Source organism: Aquila chrysaetos, chromosome 10, assembly GCF_900496995.4.
Source record: "Aquila chrysaetos chrysaetos chromosome 10, bAquChr1.4, whole genome shotgun sequence".
NCBI classification, from domain to species: Eukaryota; Metazoa; Chordata; class Aves; order Accipitriformes; family Accipitridae; genus Aquila; species Aquila chrysaetos.
This window is the reverse complement of record NC_044013.1, coordinates 12,355,512-12,376,057: the sequence shown is the minus strand read 5'-3', so window position 1 is coordinate 12,376,057 and position 20,546 is coordinate 12,355,512. Positions and strand designations below refer to the sequence as shown.

The 20,546-nt window shown below is 43.2% G+C and overlaps 2 protein-coding genes across 3 annotated transcripts in view; one reads left to right on the top strand and one right to left on the bottom strand.

The window, feature by feature from the left end:
- The window catches only part of RUBCN (rubicon autophagy regulator), a 28,178-nt gene extending 27,838 nt beyond the window's left edge, over positions 1–340 (bottom strand). Inside the window, exon 1 of the mRNA XM_030028334.1 lies at positions 281–340. Within this exon, the coding sequence (XP_029884194.1) occupies positions 281–318 (38 nt within the window). The 5' untranslated portion in view covers positions 319–340. The remainder of the gene's footprint in view (positions 1–280) is intronic.
- A 5,108-nt stretch (positions 341–5,448) lies between these two features.
- FYTTD1 (forty-two-three domain containing 1) lies at positions 5,449–19,618 on the top strand. 2 transcript variants are annotated; one of them, XM_041126822.1, is made up of 9 exons: positions 5,449–5,627; positions 8,668–8,799; positions 11,790–11,935; positions 12,498–12,625; positions 13,386–13,482; positions 14,500–14,561; positions 15,422–15,496; positions 16,314–16,440; positions 17,555–19,618. In XM_041126822.1, the coding sequence occupies exons 1-9, from the start codon at positions 5,525–5,527 to the stop codon at positions 17,648–17,650; spliced, it is 966 nt and encodes a 321-aa protein (XP_040982756.1). In that variant the 5' UTR covers positions 5,449–5,524; the 3' UTR covers positions 17,651–19,618. The 2 variants fall into 2 exon arrangements, with proteins under 2 accessions (XP_040982756.1, XP_029884445.1); XM_030028585.2 differs by having other exon boundaries at positions 5,451–5,627; positions 12,513–12,625.
- Positions 19,619–20,546: the final 928 nt, after the last annotated feature.

Genomic DNA, 20,546 nt, shown 5'->3' with positions numbered 1-20,546 from the left:
GCCGCCGGCACGGGCACACACGCAGAGCAGCGTGCCCTGCCCACCCCCGCCATGTCATGCCTCCCACGCGTGCCCACGCAGGCCCTGTCCCGCCGCACACCCACACCTCCTCAGCGTGTCCTGCCCCCACACGCGCACCCACCGGCGTGTCACACACACGCACACGTGCCGCACCCCCCCCCCCCCCCCCCCGCGGTGTGCCAGGCCTCCCGCACACGCATGCAGCGCTCCCCCCCCGCGCACCCTGCCGCGTCACGCCGTGCCCCCGCGCGACCCCTACCTGCTCTCCGCGCGCTCCTCGCGGGGCCCGACCTCCATCCCGGGCGCGCGCGCGGCCCCGCCGCCGCCGCCCGCTGCCACCCACCGCCACCGCCGCCGCCGCCGCCGCCGCGCCACCGTCACGTGGGGGCGGGCGAGCGCCCGCCCCGCCCCGCCGCCGCCCCGAACTACAACTCCCGGCGTGCACCGCGGCTGCCCGGCACGCTCCGCGCGGCGGGAGAACTACAGCTCCCGGCATGCACTGCGCGGGGTCGCGCTGAGGCGAGGGCTGGGCGCCGGGCCGGGCGTTTCACCTCAGCTTCCCGCCCCTGAGCTGTGCGCTGCCGTGGGTGTCCTCCGCCTTCGACACGGCTGCGTTGCCGCCTTCAGAGGGCGAATGCCCCGTGAGTCAACGCCCCGCGTGACTAGGTGAGGGAGGGAGCCAGGGCCCCTCAGGTTTGCTGTCAGGCAGGCGAGCCCACTTGCGGCGTCCTCCAGCCGGCCGTCGCGCCTATAGGTACCTACACGCGGGTTCGTGCCTTTGGCTGCTGTAGGACCCCTAAGCGATACGCTGTGGAAAAGTTGCGTTGTCCGTCGGGTTGCTGTCAGCCCTCTGAGTAAAGTGTTTGCACTGGGGCTTAGCTGCACCACAGTGTAAAACCACAGTAATTGCTGAGATAACCGCTTACCAAATCCTGCATCGGAGGTGATAAAATTGTGATGGCAAGAAAAAAAACAAACAACGTGTCCCTGAGAGACAGTTCACGTATTGAACGTACCGGCAGAGAAACGGAAAGAGGTTTCTGTTCTATTGCCCACAGTAAAGAGGATGTGAAAAACATGGCAGAATTGTATGTACTTACCACTAAAAAGCAGTGAAATGAAGCTTTAAAAAGGAAAAAGTGATGTTGCTGCCATCAGACTGAGAACAGTCAATGACAAATTATTATAGGAGATGAAACCCAGATACATCTCCAGAGTTGTTTGATGCCTCAGAAACCAAAGGTAGATGTTTGCACAGTGGAAACTTCCTATAACTTACTTTTAATGATAAATGCATACACGAAGACGTACCCCTTGACCTGACACTTTCTATGTGGCTTATTTTGCCAGTACAGTACTTCAGCAGCATTTGAGAGAACAGGGTTCTATACTGCTATTCTTAAAGCAATAACAACAACAAAACATTTTTCAGAAGGCACTTAATTAAGAGACTAGGACTCCCCATACATAGTAATTGTATACAAGTGTGGAACAACAACTTCCAGCATGGTTGTCAGTCAGGCAGAAATTTTCTTGCTTAGAGCCTACTGCACAGATTGCACGGGTTGAAAACACTGGCTCTACACGGCATGTTTAGTATCAGGCCATCAAACTATCTGTTAACTCTCACAGTAAAAATTTTGGAGACAATCAAGTCATCAAGACTATTGTCATTAGATGATCACGTCTGGTGAAATGGAGCATGCAGATGAAGCTGACAGATCTAATTTAGCTCCTAAATCAGGAATTACAAGGTTCTTCTAGCTCCACAAGTCAGAAATAGCCTGGATGTTGCTTAACAGTGATTTTTTAAAATTTCTTTTCTTCAGAAAAATCTCTCCTTTTCCCCTGCTTCCTTATGTTGTTTTGCATATGTTACTTATAGACACTGTTTACTTAACTATTGTCAATGCCCATGTCAATTTAGAGAGCGTGTAAAAATTCATTCCGTCAAAAATAAGCCTGATCTCACAGAGCCTATAGTCACACACAGATGTGTTAGCTTCCAGGACTGCGCTGAGACTAAACTGGAGACTAATCCTGCAGTGTAAAATTTGATGAGTGCCAATAGAGGTCCACAATTTTAAGTGTATGAAAGCATATATGAATCCTTTTGCTGAGCAGTAGCAGAATTTGGAACCTCACAGACCCGACTGCTGTTTGGGGAAGGTTTGGGTGACATAGTCAGTTACCAGCTCAATGTAATTTCTTTACTTATTACAAGTGCCTCACAGAGAAGGCAGAATTGGAAGTTATTGGTACATGCCAAACAATTTCATGTTAGGAATAAGAAGCTATTTTCATAGGGGTAGCGCCTGTGCCCCTAGGGAAGCGGAGACCTCTTTTGGAAGATGCACTTGAATAGCTCACCTGTTTCTGGGATCAATGCAGGTGTGATATTCCACAGCTCACAACATACAGCTTGGACTACATGGCCCCTCTGGCTTCAAATCTATGCGTGCCTTTAGTACCTGATTCTTTGGGTGTGCTTTCTGCTTGGTAATTTTAACTCCTCCTCCTGGGAATTTCAGCCAGGATGTTCAGCAGGTAACATCTAGTCTGCAGTTCCTCCACAATGTACCGTAACAACAGGGGTGACTGCGCAGCCAAGCTGCAAAGTCTCATTTTTCTGAGGAGACAACTGGTGCTCAGGAAGGAAGAGTCTGGGAAAGGCCCAGGAAAGAACCACCCCCAAAACTTACTACAGCCTGCAGATGCTTTAGACACACTGTCTTCTTACAGTGGATACAAACTCAGCAGGGCTGCAGTCATAGAGTACTTTATAAAGTACTAGTTCTTTATAACTGTCAATGCCACATGGAAGCTTTGTCACTTGGCTGGATGCTGACACAATCCTGAGAGCCAGACAGAAAACCAAGAGCTGATGTTTGCATGGCTGCTTTCATGATCCCCATGGCATTTCAGCCATTTTGAACACAGAACTAAAATACTCTTCAGGATCACAACCTTTGCCTGGTTTTCTGTTGTGCTGAGCAGCAGACAGCTAGTGAGCTGTTTGGATAATAAATGCAAACCATGGATGTGGTACAATTTGGATTTTGTCTGATTTCCAGCTGTCATGAGGGCGGGCAGCATCTGCCACCTTTGCAGTTAGCATATGTGTTTTGGGTAAACAGAGTATTTGTTTATCAGTGTGACACTGTCACCAGATGGGGCTGTACCCTATAGGATTACAGGAATCTGGTTTACATTTTTTTTTTTAAATACATCTTTTATTTGACACCTCTATTATTAGTATTTATTGGTCATATGGCGACAGCATCTTCCCTTGAGAAATGTACCTTCAGAACCTCAAGTCCCACTTGTCATCAGTCACTTGTCATCAAATCCCACTTGTCATCTGGAGGAAAATGCATAAATTATCAAAACTGTGGCTCCGAGACTCCATGTCTGAACTTACGCTGCACATGGAGAACAGAGAAGAAAACAGGGTGGAACTCCCAGCCTGCAGCACCATGGTCATGAGCTCCTCCTGCTCAGATGAAGGGAAAATCTCTCACTAGCTGAAGATGTCCTGTGACAATAACTGAGCCATTTTCTTCTAGACAGTAGAGAGCAGCAAGAAGAACATCCAGAAGCACGTCACTGGCCTTATTTTAAAAGGGAAGAGATGCGTAAAGAGTGTAAATGGAGAGAACAAGGCCTTGTCAACAGTCTGCAGTACAGGACAGAGCAGAGGCCAGAAAGCCTCAGCTTTCTCCTCTCATTCTAGTTTTTCATGATAATACTCCCAGAAAGATCTCCAGTTCTGCGGTTAAGGGTCAAAGGCCTGTACGGTATTTTGGTGCAGCTGCCTCCCAACACAGAAGGACAGAACTGTGCCAGGGATTACACGCACGAGGAGTTAGTTGTGTATTGCGTACTTAGGATTTCACATTTGCCACAGAGTATTTATTTTAGCAAATGAGCATGTGGAGTATGTGGGCAGTTCGTGAAATGTGGGAGCGTTCCTACTGCAAGGAGGAGGTTGCATCTAAGGTCGTGCGTATGGAAATATTTATTGCTGCCCAAGGGCATTTGCAACATAGTCCCCGGGGTCTTGGTATGGAGCTCCCCCTCCCTGGCGGCAGTCAGTCAAACCCTAAAACAAGCTGTCCTTTGGTCATGTTCCAAAGCCTACTGAAGGCCAAGGGCGAGGGAAGTCACAGTTTGAATGGCAGCCTCAGCACAGCTCCCGGAAAAAGCTGAGGGAGATGTGGACCGTAATGCCCGGTGACCACTGTGAGTGGGTGAAACTGACAGGGATTTTCCTTTCAGCATTTACTGCCTGGTTTCAGAAGGAAGTCCAGCCTCTGCGGTCACGTTGTCTGCCCATCTGTTCCTTCCTTTACTATCTCTGGAACTCACTGGCCAATTTCAACCAACTATGAGCAAGATGTAGAGATTTCAAAGATAATTACCATCCCTTAAATTTAATAAGGAGAGTGCCTAACGAAGGAGGTGTGGCTGTGTAAAAAAGAGGTAGATCCCAGCCCTGTGACAACTCGCTTAGCAGCAGCCAGACAATCACTAGGTCCATGTGTACTGTTGGCCCACCAACAGGACGCACAGCTCCAAAGAATGCAAATATATGGGCGGCGGGGGAGGAAGGGCTTCACTAGATTCCTTGTTCAAAAAACAAGTTGTTAATTTCTCCTGAATTTCTGAATCATGTGATTCTGACCAAAAGATAACAACTCTGAAAAGAACCCAAAGAAAACACAACCTCAGTAGTCATACTGTTCTGTTTCTAAGCAGTAATTTTAAGCCTAACATGATATTTTGGAGTGGGAACCTGATTTGTACCCTGCTGTTTGACGCGTGGAGACACAATTCCGCTAGGAACTAGTCTGCCTTGGTTTGGCTCTTTACGGAACGGGTTATTTCTCTCAATTGCACCGGGGTCGCAGGCGAAGGCATCTCGCGTTCAGCTTCTCAGGCGAACACCTTCCCCTACCCCGCAACATCTCGGCCCTCCGGCCAGCCCACGGCTTCGCGCCCTGCGGCACAACCGCCCTGTGGCCCCACCGCCCTGTGGCCCCGGCCGCACCGGCGCCCCGCCGCCAGCAGCCGCGCCGCTCCCCAGCCCCGGTCCGATGTGGCAGGCAGGTCCTCACGCAGTCCCTGGAGAAGCCCTCCCCCAAACGGCCTCCGGACGGCCCGGCCGCCCGCACCCATCCGGTGACCTGCGGGCCCCGCGGGGCCCGGGGCCGCCCCCCCGTCCCGGTCCCCGTCCCCGCTGTACCTGCTCCTCCCGGCCGGCAGGGGGCCGCGCGCCGGTTCCCGAGCGGGAGGGAGTGGAAGGAGGGGAGGCAGCTCCTCTCCTCGGCGCAGGCGCCTGCTGCCGGGGCTGAGGTGGGTTTACTGCGCATGCGCCAGCTGCCAGCGCTTGGGTGGGCGCGGGCTGCGGCGCCTGCGCGGCCGCACCTTGCGCATGCGTGCGGCCGGCTGGCCGAGGCGGTGAGGGGAGGCGGCGGCGGCGGTGGTGGTCCTGCGGGCAGCCATGAGCGGGTTCGGGGCCGCGGCGCCGCTTTCGGGCTCCTCGGCTGCGGCGGGGGCCCGGAACGGCAGCAGCGACAGCCTGGAGAAGATCGACATGTCCCTTGGTGAGGAGAGCGCGTCGGGCCCGCCGCTGTGGGGGAGGGGGCGGAGGGGCGCGGGCTGAACCGAGCGCTGGGGCCGGGGCGGGGGCGGAACGAACCAACGGGCTTTGCCGGGCACCGGCGCGGGCGGAAGCAACGGGGGGCGTAGGGAGGCGGCCTGCGCCAAGTCGGGCGGGGGGGGGGGTGGGGGAGGACCCTACCACAGCTAGAGCGCGGCGGGGGGGCGGAATGCGAGGCTGGCTGCGGGGACCTGTGGGCCCGTCGTGGCGGGGACGGGAGGCGAGGCCCGGCTGCGTCCCCGGGAGCAGCGGGGCTCCCAGGGGCCTGGGCCCGCGGGGTCGCCATCCCTGGCTAGGGAGCAGCCGGGGTGGGTCCCCTTTGTTCTGTCTGGGTGTCCGGAGCAGGCCGAAGAGCGGGGCGCTGCGTGCGTTTGACGCCGGTCAGGCCCACGGTGCCCGGGCCCTTTGCTGGGTGGCCCTCGGGGAGCGTCCAAGGGTCTCGCCTGGCGCTCGTAATTGCAGGGGCGGGGGTGGTTAGGTTGCCGCCTAGCTGGCCTTGCTTTTTGGTTTTTTCTTCCCAGGTTCGGAAGTCGGTAATGGCAAGTCTCCTTTGTAACCCCTTTGGAATGCTTTACCAGTCAGATCAAGTGTGATGTCGTCTCTACCACGTAGTTTCCTGTGGCAATCTACCCCTTTCTCCCCTGTCCTCCCATTGGTTGTGTGTGTTAGGAAGTTGCACAGCCTCATTACAGATCTGCAGAACTGTGTCTCCTGAGTGTATCTGAGAAACTGACATCTATGCTATACATATTTTGGAGAGGTATCTCAGAGTAGTTCTGTTCTGGTCCTATGCACTGAATCCCTTTAACAGTTGGGGACACGTTTGGTGTCTTCCTGGAGTGCATCTTCCCGTTTAGTTTTATCCAAAAAACAAACAAAAAATTATTTTGTACACTCCAAGACTGCTCCATGACACTACCAGAGCATGGTAGATACTTACTATCAGGATACTTGCTTCAAAAAACAAAATCGTGATGTGAACTAGAATGTTAACGGTAGACTTGGCCTTTGTGGACCACCTTAAAATAAGAGGATTTGTACAATTTTTCCATCTGTAAATAATCCAGAGGACTTCTTTGCTTTGGCAATGGAGATAATTTGTGAAATGACAGTTAGAGTTTGTTTGAATGTGGAGTAGCGTTACAGCATTCATCTAATTCTATAAATCTGTTTTTACTTATAATATAGCACACTGAATCTTTGTTTCCAGGGTTACCAAGATTAATAGTTACTGATTCTGAGCAGCTAGTTGTATTTTCATATATTCTAATGTTTCTTGGCCAAGTTAACCTTTTGGTGAGACACTACGACATGTCCTGGACATTGACTAATAGCAGATTGCAAAGGACTGTTGTGATGTCATGGTGACTTTCTGTTTAAGAAGCTGTTGTGTGTGGGTGTGTCTTGGCTAACAAACGCATAAAGTCCTAGATATCCTTCATTTCCCCAAATAAGAGAATAGCTGAAACTTAAGTTCTTTTGTTTAAAAACTTGTAACCCTGTGTGCAGCAACAGCTAACTTGCAAAAATGGGATTTAAGATGGAGCAGATGAACGATGAAGCAAGGATCTGTGCTTTCTGCCCATGGTGGTTTTGTATCACTGGTAGATAGGAATGGAAGTAGCCGTTACGCAGAATTACATATTCTGCTCTAACAGTTTTGGACATTTTAGTTTTTGTTGAACATCACTTTATTAGTGGTGCTACGTTCAAATAATGCTCCTGGTTGAGTACTGCTGTTGGCAGTGATCGGTTCTACTATTTTGGAGCTGTATACCGTTTTGAAGTGGCTTTGGTTTCCTTTGTTGTATAAAAAGGATAGTTTGGTAATTCTTGCTCCAGGGATGATCCTTTTGGTAAAGATTCTATAGAAATCAAACCCTCAGTGACCTGTATCAGCATTCCTTATCCTAATAGATTTTTTCTGAATATTCAATCATTTTTGCAGCAACGTAAGCTGATTTTCTCTTAGCTTTACTTCAGCAGGATACAAAACATTGGATAAGAATGTTGTGATTTTGGTGGTTGTTTTTTTTTTTTTACGCTGTTTTCTCTGTTCTACCCCGTCCGAGTCCATTTGAACTCTGTTAAACACAGTAACCCTGTTCCCATCTCTCCCTGACTCAAAAAAGGGTGTCCACATGTTTGTGGTACCTCTCTGTTGAAACATGGTGTTTTTATCAGTTGTGCTTTCATGATCTAGATGCAATAAACATAATTTGACATTTTTCTTTATGGTGTTTTTGTAAACAAGCTACCAGTCAAATAAAAGCATGCCAAGTCTTATCTCCTGAGCCAGCTACCAGGTCAGTGAAGGAAAGCAGACTGGTGTGGTGTGATTTGCACTTGACGGACCTGCTGTTCACTTTTCATCAGTTTGTTGTCTTACACATATTTTTAAACCAATTAATAATTTGTTCAACATTGTTTCCCTGGATAATAGATAAGATGATTGCTTTGGATTGCAGATACCTGGGGAGAGAAGTTGTGCTTGCTTTTTTCCCATCATCTCAACCTCAGTGAACATATGAAGATAACTGATAGCCTGAGTTCTCTCTGTGTGATTTTTTTCTAAAGTAACTTATGATGGAAGAACTAAGGTGTGATTGACATTTTGTTTGGAATCTGCAAAGTCTGGGAGTGAGATGGGATTAGCTTTTCTTTAATGGTATACAAAAATGAATGGAGTTATTAAATTTAAAATTTAGTGCTGGGCTAAATGCCATGATCTTTCAAGCCTCTTGGATTTTCTGGATGTATGCAACTGCTTCTCTTTTGCTAGGGCATTATATTACAAGTACTGTAAGACTAACAGGGACTGGATGTTTTATAGCGATAATATTTCTGGAACCGTAACTTGTATGGGCTGGCTTTGCAAGATTAACTGGTCTGTTTCCCATGACTCCAAGCATGTAGGGTTTTTTCTTCAGAACTAGAATATGTCTGCAGTATGTCAATTTTTTCTTTTTATTTTCTTCTTACAGATGATATAATTAAACTGAACAAGAAAGAAGAGAGAAAGCAATATTCCCCCAAAATGAAAAGAGGGCTTCAGCAGAATCGAACTCGACAGTTCAGGACACCAAGCTCCAAGTGGGGAATCCAACAGCAGAAAGGTGCATACGCCAAACATAATGTGGATTGCACAGTGTCTTTTTTGAGCTGAAATGCAACCTCATGAAATGTACAGATTGACATGGTCAATTCGGGTGTCTTTCAAATAGTGTCACGTGCAGGTTTGATTATAATTCAGTTCTTTGTGATCCATTTATGTTTGGTTTTGTTTCTGGTTTGGTATGAGAAGGTAATTGATGTGTTTGGTCAACAGGGAACTTAGGTGCTTGAGGGACTCTATTTGACTCATGGAAGGATTGGCTTTCTTTCTGATTTTTTAAAGTTTATTTTAATTTTGGAAATTGTGTTGATACTTTGTCCCTTCTCAGAGATGGATAGAAAGTGTGCTTATGCCAAAGCCTGTATATCAGGAAATGTGGAGGCCTTGCTAGAGCTCAGAGCTTTGTGCAAATATTTGTTAGGTAGAATTCTCCTAGTAGGCCTCCCCAAAATAGCTGTTACTGCAGACTGTAATGCTGGCCCTGGGATATATAAATGGATAGTGCACAGCATCTGAGTCAGCTTTTCTTGTTAAGAGCTTGGGATGCAAAGGAAGTATCATGTCAGCCTCCTTAAGACAATGTTTTTACAGTGGAATACAAAAGGGGGAAAAAAATCATATAGGCACGGAGTGGAGAGAAGTGTACAATAACAGCCTTAGTGTAGATTCCCTGAGTAACTGTCAGGGGTTTTTTGATAAACAGGAGTCATATTCTAAAATGATTCCCAGGTTTTAGTCTAGTTCATGGCCAGCACCTGCATGAAGTATAGACTGGTTTTGCTTACATTTAATTTTGAAAAGTACCTCTTCAGTGCTGTATGATCAAAATATGGAAAAATACCGTCTAATCAGAAAGCCTACCACCTCAATAGAACCTAATTATGTGTTTAAGTTAATACATGCAATTTCTTGTTTAGTAGCATTCATTTAAAACAAATACACATCTGTCTGGTGTATTCTCAGTGATCCCCATTTTATTTTTGTCTTCCTTAATGTTTGTTGTAGCCGCAGCTTGTCATTAGCATCTTAGACACAAATGTCTTTGGGGATCAGTGGAATGATGTGTTGCTCAGGGCTCAGAGGAGTTTTGCTTTTTATACAGGCCAACACAGCGGTATTACTTGTGCATTGATGCTGCAGGAAAATACATCAGTCAGCCCAAGTGTAAGAATATTTGTGTAGGTGAAGAGTAAGTGAATTTAAGTTGTAGATTATCGAACATGTAGGCTTCTATTTACGACCGCCATTGTCAAATGCAATTGTTTATGATCTAACGGGCACAAAAGAAGCAAGTATTGGATTTTAGAATTTTAGGAGGAGCTTGAGCTGCAAACATAAAATTCTATATACAATCATCTTGGCAGTTACTTTTCTCTCTTGGAACCTTCCTTCCTTGTCTGCCCTTGTTCTAGGAAAAAGCAAACATTTTTTGCAAAATTGCCAGACTCATGACATGTTGAAACGCTGTGAATAGCTTTAACAGCTCCCTCCTATGCAGCTCCACATGTTTTATCCCGTTGAAAGCAAACCTCTTCTATATTATTTTTTGAGCAGAAGTTATCATTAAATAGTTCTGACCATTCTAGTTATTAGTAGCTTATGACCAATAGATTTATTGCTGCTCTGTTGCCATTGAAGTTATTCTGGTAAGTAGCAAATCCTCTATTGTTTGTGGACAGCTACAGAAACCACAAATGATCAACAGCAGTCAATTCCTTGTGGTTTTAGAAGTGGCTGCCAAACTCTCTGGAAAGAAGCGAGGAACTTGAGCTGGGACTCTTTTCAGCCTTTGGGGGGGAGAAACAGAGAGAAGAACATTGTTCATTTAAATAAAAGTTGTCCTTGGTGATACACAGAATGCAACTGCACAAAACCCTGTGCAGACTGAGCTAACTTTGGGGTTGTCATTTATTTGAGCAGAGGTTGGTCCAGAGAGTTCGTGAGGCTCCTTTCAGCTTAAGTAACCCTGTTTCTCAGGTTTTGTATTTGAAAAGAAGAGCATTTGCTAACCATCGACAAAATGTGGGTATATAGCAGTTTCTCCATGGCAAATTTATCTAAGCTGGGTTCTGATCGATGGCTTACCTCATGTGATGGCTCCTGTCTCATGAAGAAGCACAGATTTATTATCGACGCTATCAAGTCAGATATGTCAAAACTAGATGTGTCTGTTTCTGTAGAGCTGACTCCTTAGTCTTAAATGTATCTTCCAGTCTGAGGTTCTAGAGGGGATGATACTTGGGGATAAAACTGAAGCATGGTCTGTATTCATAGCGTGAAGTTAAATGGCTCCAGACAGGGTTAACCAAACCCTTGTAACTGGAGATTTGAGATGTTTATACTACCGACCTCAGACTTACAAGCCTTTTATATTCAAAGGCTGCTTTCAATTCTCAGTTTCGTCCAGACTGCCATGCAGACTTGTAATTGAAAACACTTTAAATGTGATGCAATTCATATGCTGTTTTAAGATGGTTTTGTGGGCCTATTGCTATGTTCTTTTTTCTTAAGTCATGTCTTGGGAACCACTGATCTAAATAAATAAGCTTTGAAGTTGCTCTTTTTCTTTCCTTTAAATTAAACTGGTAATTTAAAGTTTGCTGAATGGGTAGGGAGCTGGGTTATTTTTGTTTGGTTTTGGTTTTGTATTATTAAGCACTTGATGAAGTTCCATCTCAGAGTATTTTGGTAGTTTTCTATGCCAGAATGACTCTAAGTTCTCCCTGTAGACATGTCAAATAACAGATTTTTAACAGAAATTAATGCATTGAGCTAGAGCAAAACTGATCTATATGAGAAGCTGATCATTGTTGTGCTAGGGCTTGGGCCAGACCTGCTAAAATAGCTGAATGACCAAATTGTCTTCAAGTGTAGTGATAGCTTCTGCTCTAAGGCTTGAAGTGTGCAGCCAAATAACTTGAGTTGCCTGCATAGCATCTTTATTGCTTTTTCTTTCAATAAGAATTGTTGAACTCTTCATGCTTGTTGCAGGTTATGGTAAAAATCGTTTGGGACGCAGAAAGAAGATAGCAGGGAAGAAGCGTTCTTATGGAGTTATAACTGGCTTGGCAGCCAAGAAAGCAATGGGTTCACGCAAAGGAATTAGTCCTCTGAACAGACAGCCGCTTAGCGAGAAGGTAATTAATGCAATTCTAGTGGTTCATGTAAGAACAGATTAAAAAAATGAAACACGATGGCTTCAGAACAGTGCTACTGAAATATAAAATGGAGACATCTGGTACAACCTTTTATTAAATTGGGGATGTGTTAGCTGAGCTCTTGTTTGTTTTGAGGGAGGTGATTAATGACTAGGTTTGAAAGTTTTTTAACATTTAATTGGGTTGCAAGTCTTGAAAATTGAAGTACAGAAGTATATTCTGTGCAAGTATGGAGGTAGTTGCTGTATTTTTACAAGAAAAGCTCACTTTTTAGGATTTCTTGTCTTTGCATTGCTTTGTTACAAACTAATGATTCAGCTGACATGCAAGTGTTAAGCATATGCCTGTTACAAAAATGGAAGTTTTTGCAAAACACTGAACTCCATCAGTAAGCTCCCTCTTCTGTGCTCCTCCAATGCAACATTGCCTGCTCCATCTCATTCAGTATTGTAGAATAAGGATTGCTTTTGGATTTGTGAAGAAATGGAAATTGAAGGAAAAGTGTTTGTGTATATACAATATACATATATGCTATATATAGTTATTGTTTTTTAAGAATGCACAGCGGAATTACCCAGTCTTGAAAAAGAAAACAAACCTGCAGAGACAATCTGAAATGCAGAGAAAACAAGTTCCAGCCCTCAGGAGGCCTGCCCCACTAAACAGAAGGTAAAATACACTGTCTGCTTTCTGAACTCTTCTTGGCAACTTTACATAGTAAGTCATGTTTGACAGGACTGAGTCCAAGAGTAGACAGTAGGTGCTAGCAGTAGTAATACGGTCAAGACTACCATGTGTATGAAGTTCTACAAATCTGGAAGCCAAGCATGGGACAAATGTGGTCTTGATACAAAGCCAGATATTTATTACCGTGTAGAGCACTCAGGAAGTACCTCTATTTGGGAAGACCTGGTATTCTGCCTTCTTTTAAATCATAGGCAGCCTATATGGAAGTGGCCAACATGAATTTCAGTAGCTTTGAAGTGACAACGGTGATTTAATGAACTTTCTAAATAAAATGCCTTTGTGGAAGCTGGTGCCATCTTCAGTTTTATGGAAGCTATTGCATGTTTTATTTGTGCTGGAATTAACATGTCTTATAAACTGCATCTTAACTGATCTTCATGATGAAAATTTTCACTATGTGACTCTATTGCAGAAACTGTAAACTAACTTTCTTTATACATATCAAGACTGCTCTTTTTTTTTTTTTTCTGTCTAATCAGCAATGTTTAAAGTGCTGGAGGATACTGAGCAAGTAAAAAGCAGAATTAATAATCATACTGTCCTGTGACGTAGGAGTGCTAGGCTTCTATGTAAAAGCAGTGATTTCTCCATTTATGAGTAATGTGTTGGGCACTTTCATAGTGGTCTTTCTAAGATGTTATCTATGAAGCCTTTGATAACTATATTTTAATGAATATTACAGGAATAGCATGCCGTCCACTTTTGCCAGAATTGGAAACAAACTAAATCAGCAGAAAGACACTCGTCAGGCAACGTTCCTGTTTAGAAGGGGCCTGAAGGTAATAAAAATTACTGAAAACAACAACAAAATTGTGACGCAGGTTTTAAGCTAACCTATTACACTGATTTGAATCAACTTCAAATATCAGATTTGAGTAGAAACCTGAGGTCGACTGGGAGATAGGTATGGGTTCTTCTAGGGAAATGTACTTGTCCTCTTCAGTTACTGTAGCCCATTGAGTCTGGCTTCCTATTCCAGTGTAGCTGGACTGTTCAGAAGGGCATGGAACTTGTCAGAGTGTTTGAGGGTAGTTGCAAGGTGCAGCTTTCAAAAGTTGCCATCAGGTGAAGGATAGACCAGAAACATTTTAGAATCTGATTATGGTTTGGGTTTAGGGGTGGTTTTTTTTAGTTATTTTGGGGTTATTTATTTTAGTTATCCAAGTTATTATTTTAGTTACTTAAGGACTTTTTTTAGTTGTTACGAGTAAGACCAAGAGAATAGAGAATGTGCAGTGAATGATAGTGGTGTTCTCTGTTTTCATTTTTGGCCTCATTCTACATCTGCTATCATTGTGCCTGTAAGTAGTTGCTGTGTTCCATCCACATGGATTGCAGAATTACAGACAAGATCAGGAGGAAGAAAAACAAAACCAAGGACCTTGGAAACAGCAGTGGGACTTACATTATATCCAATATGCCACTATGTTAACATTGATCAGATTAGGAACTAGCCAGTTTTTTCTTGCTGGCCTGGTAACATTTTGGTGTATCTTGGTAAAACGTATGTTTGCTGACATAGTCCTCAAAAATAATGTTTCCATCTCTTTATTGGTTAAATTACTGTCATTGACAATTTTGTTTAAATAATTTTGTGTTCTTAAAGTAATTTCTTTGCAATGTCTTACAACGTTAATAGGATAGTTAACTTTGAAGTCCCTCTGAAAGTACAGTCCTGTTTGTGCAGAGTGTACAAACAGCTTTAAACTTCTATTCTTGAACTGCTGTATTTCTGGCTGCTACAGTGGGAACTGAAACAGTATTCAAATCCAGTGTCTGTATTGATGCATTTTCAGGTGCAGGCCCAGGTGCAGTCAACAGATGATCTTGATAATCAGACAGTAAAGAGAACCCGTCAGTAAGTATTTAATTTGGAAAACTTCAGTTTGGTTACTCGTATGAGTCTCGTTTTATTTCTGGCTTTCTGGCTATGATAATTGGAAGTGGGGTGTTTTTTTTTTCCCCTGTAGGCATATCAACTGAGTGACAGTGAGTGATCCTCCCCCTATTCTCAGTTATTTCCTAAATTATCTTCTAATCTAACCAGGAGAAGTTTGTTTGCATAAGAATGAGGGGGAAGGTGGTAGCTTCAGAGGATCAGACTAATCTCTACCACTCATGAATACTGCATAGACTGGAAGAAAAATTCAAATGTCAATGTTCTCCTGAGCTCTTGATGTAATTTCCGTTTTACTTAGTACACGTACAAGTCTGTGAAGCAGTTTGGAAATAGGCAAGGCAGGTCACAAGGTGGACACTCGGCTCTCCCCCCACGTATTCTTCCCATACCATTCTGTGCCTGCTGGGCTCTTTGCAGCTTGTTTGTTGGTAACACAACAGGCTGAGTAAGCAGCATATGCCACAGACCTGCAGTCTGTCACCTCTTTGATTTGCTGCAAGGACCATTTTGGCCTCATCTGTGGCAAGGAAGCCGAACGTTTTAAAAAAGTGAACATTTCAGTCAGTGCTGTAGTTCTGGTACACCTTGCCAGCATGTGATCTAGCGCTCCCCTGAATAGGTTTAGATCATGTAAAAGATACAAGAATCAATGGCCAAGCTTCTTGTAGATTGTTTGACTGCATGTGGTCTTCGTACTGGCCTATATTCCAAAAGCTTGTACATTCTTTACTAGCCAGTGTTCTGGACACACATTTAAAGGTACTCTGACTGAAATTTCTGCAACATTTTTGTAAGTGATTTCTGTGTTTTCAAACTAGATGGCGAACTTCTACCACAAGTGGAGGAATTTTGACTGTATCCATTGACAACCCAGGAGCAATCATAACCCCAATGTGAGTTTTCAAAAAAGTTCTGAAATGTTCTTAACATAGCTGAAATAGCTGTTCTGAGCCATTTAGTAAGTTCCTTGCAGGTAGTATTTCAGATGACCTCAATGTCACAGCTTCTTTTGAAGACTTCTAAATCTGGCCCCTTTCTGAGCTGTGTTTGAACAATATCACATCTGGTTTTCTCAAGGCATCTCCAAGTTAGAAGCTTGATGTGCTGTGTGCAGTTCAAGACTGGTGGACTGGTAGATTTTCACCTTGTCTGCCTGTTCCAAATCAGACCATATTGCAGTTGTTTTCCTCCCCTGTCTGAATGAAAATGAATGAGCATCTAGTTGATGAGTGATGGTAATTGTTCCTCCCTGATTCATAAAGATACTGCTAGAGTTGTGCTTAAAGAAAGCATTGCTGTATTTGTCTTTAGGAAGTTGATGATACTGTTGTTTCATGAGGTGTTTTATTTTAAAAATCTCCTTGAGTAGCTTTTTTCATTAGTAGCATTTTATCTGTAAGGAAGACTGTACCAATTTATTTTTTTTCTCTGTAATTATTGGAATAATTAACTACAAATTATGCATTTGTCAGTAAGATTGAGAGATAAAAGATAAGATTGATTCCTGTCAGGACACTTGCTGTCTGATAACAATAACAAATGCTACCCTTTTATAGTTCTGCCTGACTTTTACCTTGAATTTGTGCCCTCCAGCTATTCAGCCTGCCTGATCAAATGGCTTGATGAAAAATTTATACGTCTATCAGCATTAGGGCTTTATTGCATAAAACACACATTCACTGTGTCCTTTGTAACATTCTTCTTTCACAGTTCCCAGAAATTACGATTAACTCGTACTCCTGTGCCACCATTTCTCATGAAGAGGGACCAATCTGAAGAGAAGAAGATTCCCAAAGGGGTTCCATTGCAGTTTGATATTAATAGTGTTGGAAAACAGGTAAATGCAGTTTCTTCCATTAACTGTGGAAGTAGTTTCAAGACAGATAAAAGTCAGTGAGCCAGGCACTTTCCTCCTAGACTCACTAGTGACAGAAAGAGGGAACTGGTGACTACTTCTTGTTTCCACTTCCAGTTCTTCCACTAACTTGCTGTGTAACTTCAAGCAAGTAACTAAACTCACTGTTCCTGTTCCTCTAGTTCATGTTTTGCATGCCCACATGCTTTAAATGGGATTTAAAATGTTGAATATTTCTTAAAGCCTTCTAGTGTTCCTGCTGTGCTTGAATAGGCAACTGTGCGTAATTCAGGGATGAGCTGCTTTCAGATGTGTAGCCTGCATGGAACCTCGACAGCTGAATTTATAAGGCAACTTTTGCTATGCATCTAGGAAAAAAAAAATCAAATGTGATGACGTAAAGGCTTGAAAGATGAGCAATTTTTCGCAAGTTTCATGAAGACAGGTGATGTAGTGCAAGAATCTTAGTGCTGTCATTGAAGGAATTCTTACAGGGTGACAGTTAGGTGCTGTTCTTGTAATAAGCTCCATACTGCCGGCTGTAGAAAACTACACAGGATCAGTGCGTTGATCTGGATTTGTTCCTTCCATGAATAAGCAGTATGCCAAAAATAGTCTACTACTACTATATTGTAAAATTAATTGAACTTTTGGACCCCAGTCTACTGCCTCAACTGGATGGACTTGAAAGCAACCTGGATTTACACAGTTAAAATGCTGCATTTGTTGAAGTTGCATAGAGTCTGTGTGGGGAAATGAGTGTAGTGAAAGTTCCCTTTTTCAGTCCGTCTGTCCTCAGTTTAATTTGTGATATTTTGAGTGGACTTTCAGTCTTGACATTGTGTACCATGTGTTCTTAATGAATTCTGAGAAATGCAAGCTCTTGATGTGTAGTCCAATCTGATTTTTAAATGGTGTGGAAAATTATGAAATCAAATTAAACCTCTTTTTTTTTTTTTTTTTTTTTTAAATCTAAGGCAATTAAGAGGTCATGTGATGATACAGAATGAGGAAAAAATTATTCTTGTCTCCATTACTTTGATTAAATTAACCTAACATCTTTTACGTTTGTGGTGAAATGACTTTTATTTTTCAGACAGGGATGACATTGAACGAACGTTTTGGGATCCTGAAGGAACAAAGAACAGCTCTGTCTCAGAACAAAGGAAGCCGTTTTGTAACAGTGGGCTAACCTGACAGATGGACTTGAGCACTGATCCCACCTACCTAAGAAACTGAGATAAAAGTGGGCAGAAGAATACAGCATACATCACTGAAATTCTCCAGAATTCTTACTAAGATGGTGGCAGAGCTATCTATCTTTATTATTTCTACTTTGAATGGTAAAAGACATGATGCCCTGAAGGAGGGGAAAGTGGGGAAACTGATCTGCTGGAGTGGCACCATCACCTGGCTGGAAAAGATTCTGTTGCCCAGCTGATGACAAACACTGATTTTGGTTCATCTTGCAACCAAAACACAAACATGAATTTTAAAAGTTGGTTTTTGGTTTTTTTTTTTGTTTAGGAGTGCTCAGTATCTGTTTTTTGACCCCTCTGTTATAGTGAAGATTGTGTGTTTCGTTACAAACCCCATTTTAGGGTTTTTTAGGGACTGCCTATGAACTTTCCTTTGGACTGTAGTTTGGCACAGAGCCTCAGTCCATGAATACTTTGGTAGTGATGTAGCAGCATTTTTCATGGGAGCATTGGTTGTACTTCTTTGTGCTTTTGAAGTTCAATTTTTTTCCTTTCTTGAAAACTAAATGTTTTGCATCCTCACTTTCACAAATAAAGCTGTTAGCTGGGACCCAAAATAAGTAATTGGGATGGAGACTATTCTACTCTTACCCTTCAAAGTGGTCCAGATCATATTGGAGGAGTACTGCACAGGCAGTATGAGAGTAATTTATATTGCAAATAGCTCAAGTTCATTATCCTCCTCTGTAAATGGAGTATGTCTATCTCCTATTTTTTCTTAAACTTTTGCTTTCTATTTCTTTTTGTAAGTTTTTTCACAAACTTAATGCAATAACTTTACATTTTTTAAAATAATTTCATAGGAATAAATACAACAGTTCACAAGAAAGTCAGTGGTATGGTAAAGTTCGTTACCCTCCCAGACATAAGATTCTCATCTTGCATACGTTGCCCCAGAGGGTTTTCTCTGGCTCTTACAAATAGCCAGAGGCAAGCAATCTAATGGCACTTGTTTGTATATACCAAAGAGAGGTAAGATGTGAAAGCTGATCAGAAGTGGTCAGACATCTTGAAATTGGCTGAAACTGGGGAGTGTTGCTGGAAGAAAGCCCTCAGTTTGCTAGCATGTGTAAGGCATTAAGCAGGAGCAAGCTTGCTTTAAGCTTAGCTTTGTGCATCAGAATCTGCAGGATGGTAACAACTGGGGCATCCTCAGTCTAAATTTATATGATCCCTAAAATTGAGGCACCTGTTCAGAATTGCTTCCAGACCAGGAACTGATGAACTTGATACTGCTCTGTAGCAATGAGATTTAGGTACAGTCAGGTAAAAGAATGATTGGCTTGCTGCATCCAGAAATGTTTATGGTATTTGAAATGGGTTTAATTCCTTTTTTTGTTCTTGAAGAATTTACATTTGACTTCTTACAGAGTTGGTTTCCTTGCATTTTTATCTCAAATTCCAAGTCAACTAGCATTTAATGGGACCTTCAACGTTGAAGAGCATTTGACAGTAGAAGGGCTTTTGTTTGTATAGCAGTTTTAAAGTCAGGGTATATCCTGATGCTATATAGTACTTAAACCCTTATTTTTAATGTTGAAAATATACCTTAGCAGAAGCAAACTAAATGTAATGATGTTAAGGTTTTTTTCTTAATTACTAGTAGGAAAATTTTTTTTGGAGAAAATGTCCCACTGTTAGAATTTGAGTAGATAAAAGTGTTGCCAGTCATCCTGTTTCAGTGTATACATTTTCCATGTGCCAGGATGCAACAAAAAAATTCTTTTGCATCAACATAGATGCAAAACATTGATGCAATGCATCAAAAAATGCTAGTTTGTATTTAATGAGAAGATGCTTTACACTGTACCTTTTGGTATTTTTTGGAGAAGTTATTACATTTGATCTATTCTGAAGCTGTTAATTTTTTTTTTTTTTTAAATAAAAAGTTACAGGTTTCATACTGTCTTGTTCCTGTTACAACCACCTGGGCAGTATATTGGTTATGTGAATTTTCTGATATCCTTCAAGGGGTTCTTAATGATTAAATTCTTATTAAATGTTCTGAAGAATATACCAAAAAGCAGCCTAATAAAAAGAGGGCTTGCATTCATTGCCCAGCTTAATATCCTGAAAATTAAGCACTTCTTGGAGTGACGCTGTATAAGCTCACTTGCATTTAAATGTGTCAGCTGTTGACGTATTTTTCAGTAGCACCATCTAATTTAGTGGTTTGGTGTGATGATAGTACCAGATCCCTTAATCTGTCAGCCCAAGCATTGGTTTTCATGTTGCTGTGACATGTCTTGCTAGCGAGAAGTCACTGTAATCTAAACCTTGTATTACAGGACTAGCGTGAACACCCTGATAAATGGCCGCGGTCGTGTTTCTGAGTGTGATGCTGGCAGGAGGCTTGCATAAGCAGTAGAAGTGCTGCTATTAATTGGTGGTGCAGGGAAAAAAAATGCTGCCTGTAAATATATTTGATAAGGCATTGAGTATGAGTGTGAGCACCTGACAGTCTTTGTTCTTCGTTACCAGCTTAAGTCTGTATGGTTGCCAGCTTCAGGCAGTGTTCAGACATGCTCCAGCACAAGCAGTGGATCCATCGGTCGGTGCTCTCCCAGAGCAAGGCTGGCATTTATTTGGACGTTGCAAAGAGTGTGACCTTATAAGGATTGATGACATCAAGGCAAAAAAAACCCAAACCAAACATGAAGCAGCTGGTACTTTTCCTTCCTAGTTCAGATATGTGCGTTTTCTCCTTGATTTGCTGCTGGAATGGGTCAGTGATGAGTGGTGCTCACCCAAAAGCCAACCTCTGCTGAGCAGTCGCTGTGGCATCCCACCCTGCTTGGGGAAACTAGAATTCTTCTGAATTTCATAAGG

Bases quoted from the DNA above. Each gene is read 5' to 3' on its own strand.
- FYTTD1 (XM_041126822.1), top strand. From the start codon at position 5,525: ATGAGCGGGTTCGGGGCCGCGGCGCCGCTTTCGGGCTCCTCGGCTGCG. The intron at 11,936-12,497 runs GTAATTAATGCA...TGCTATATATAG, and splicing joins GACAGCCGCTTAGCGAGAAG to TTATTGTTTTTTAAGAATGC. The intron at 14,562-15,421 runs GTAAGTATTTAA...TTTTCAAACTAG, and splicing joins ACAGTAAAGAGAACCCGTCA to ATGGCGAACTTCTACCACAA.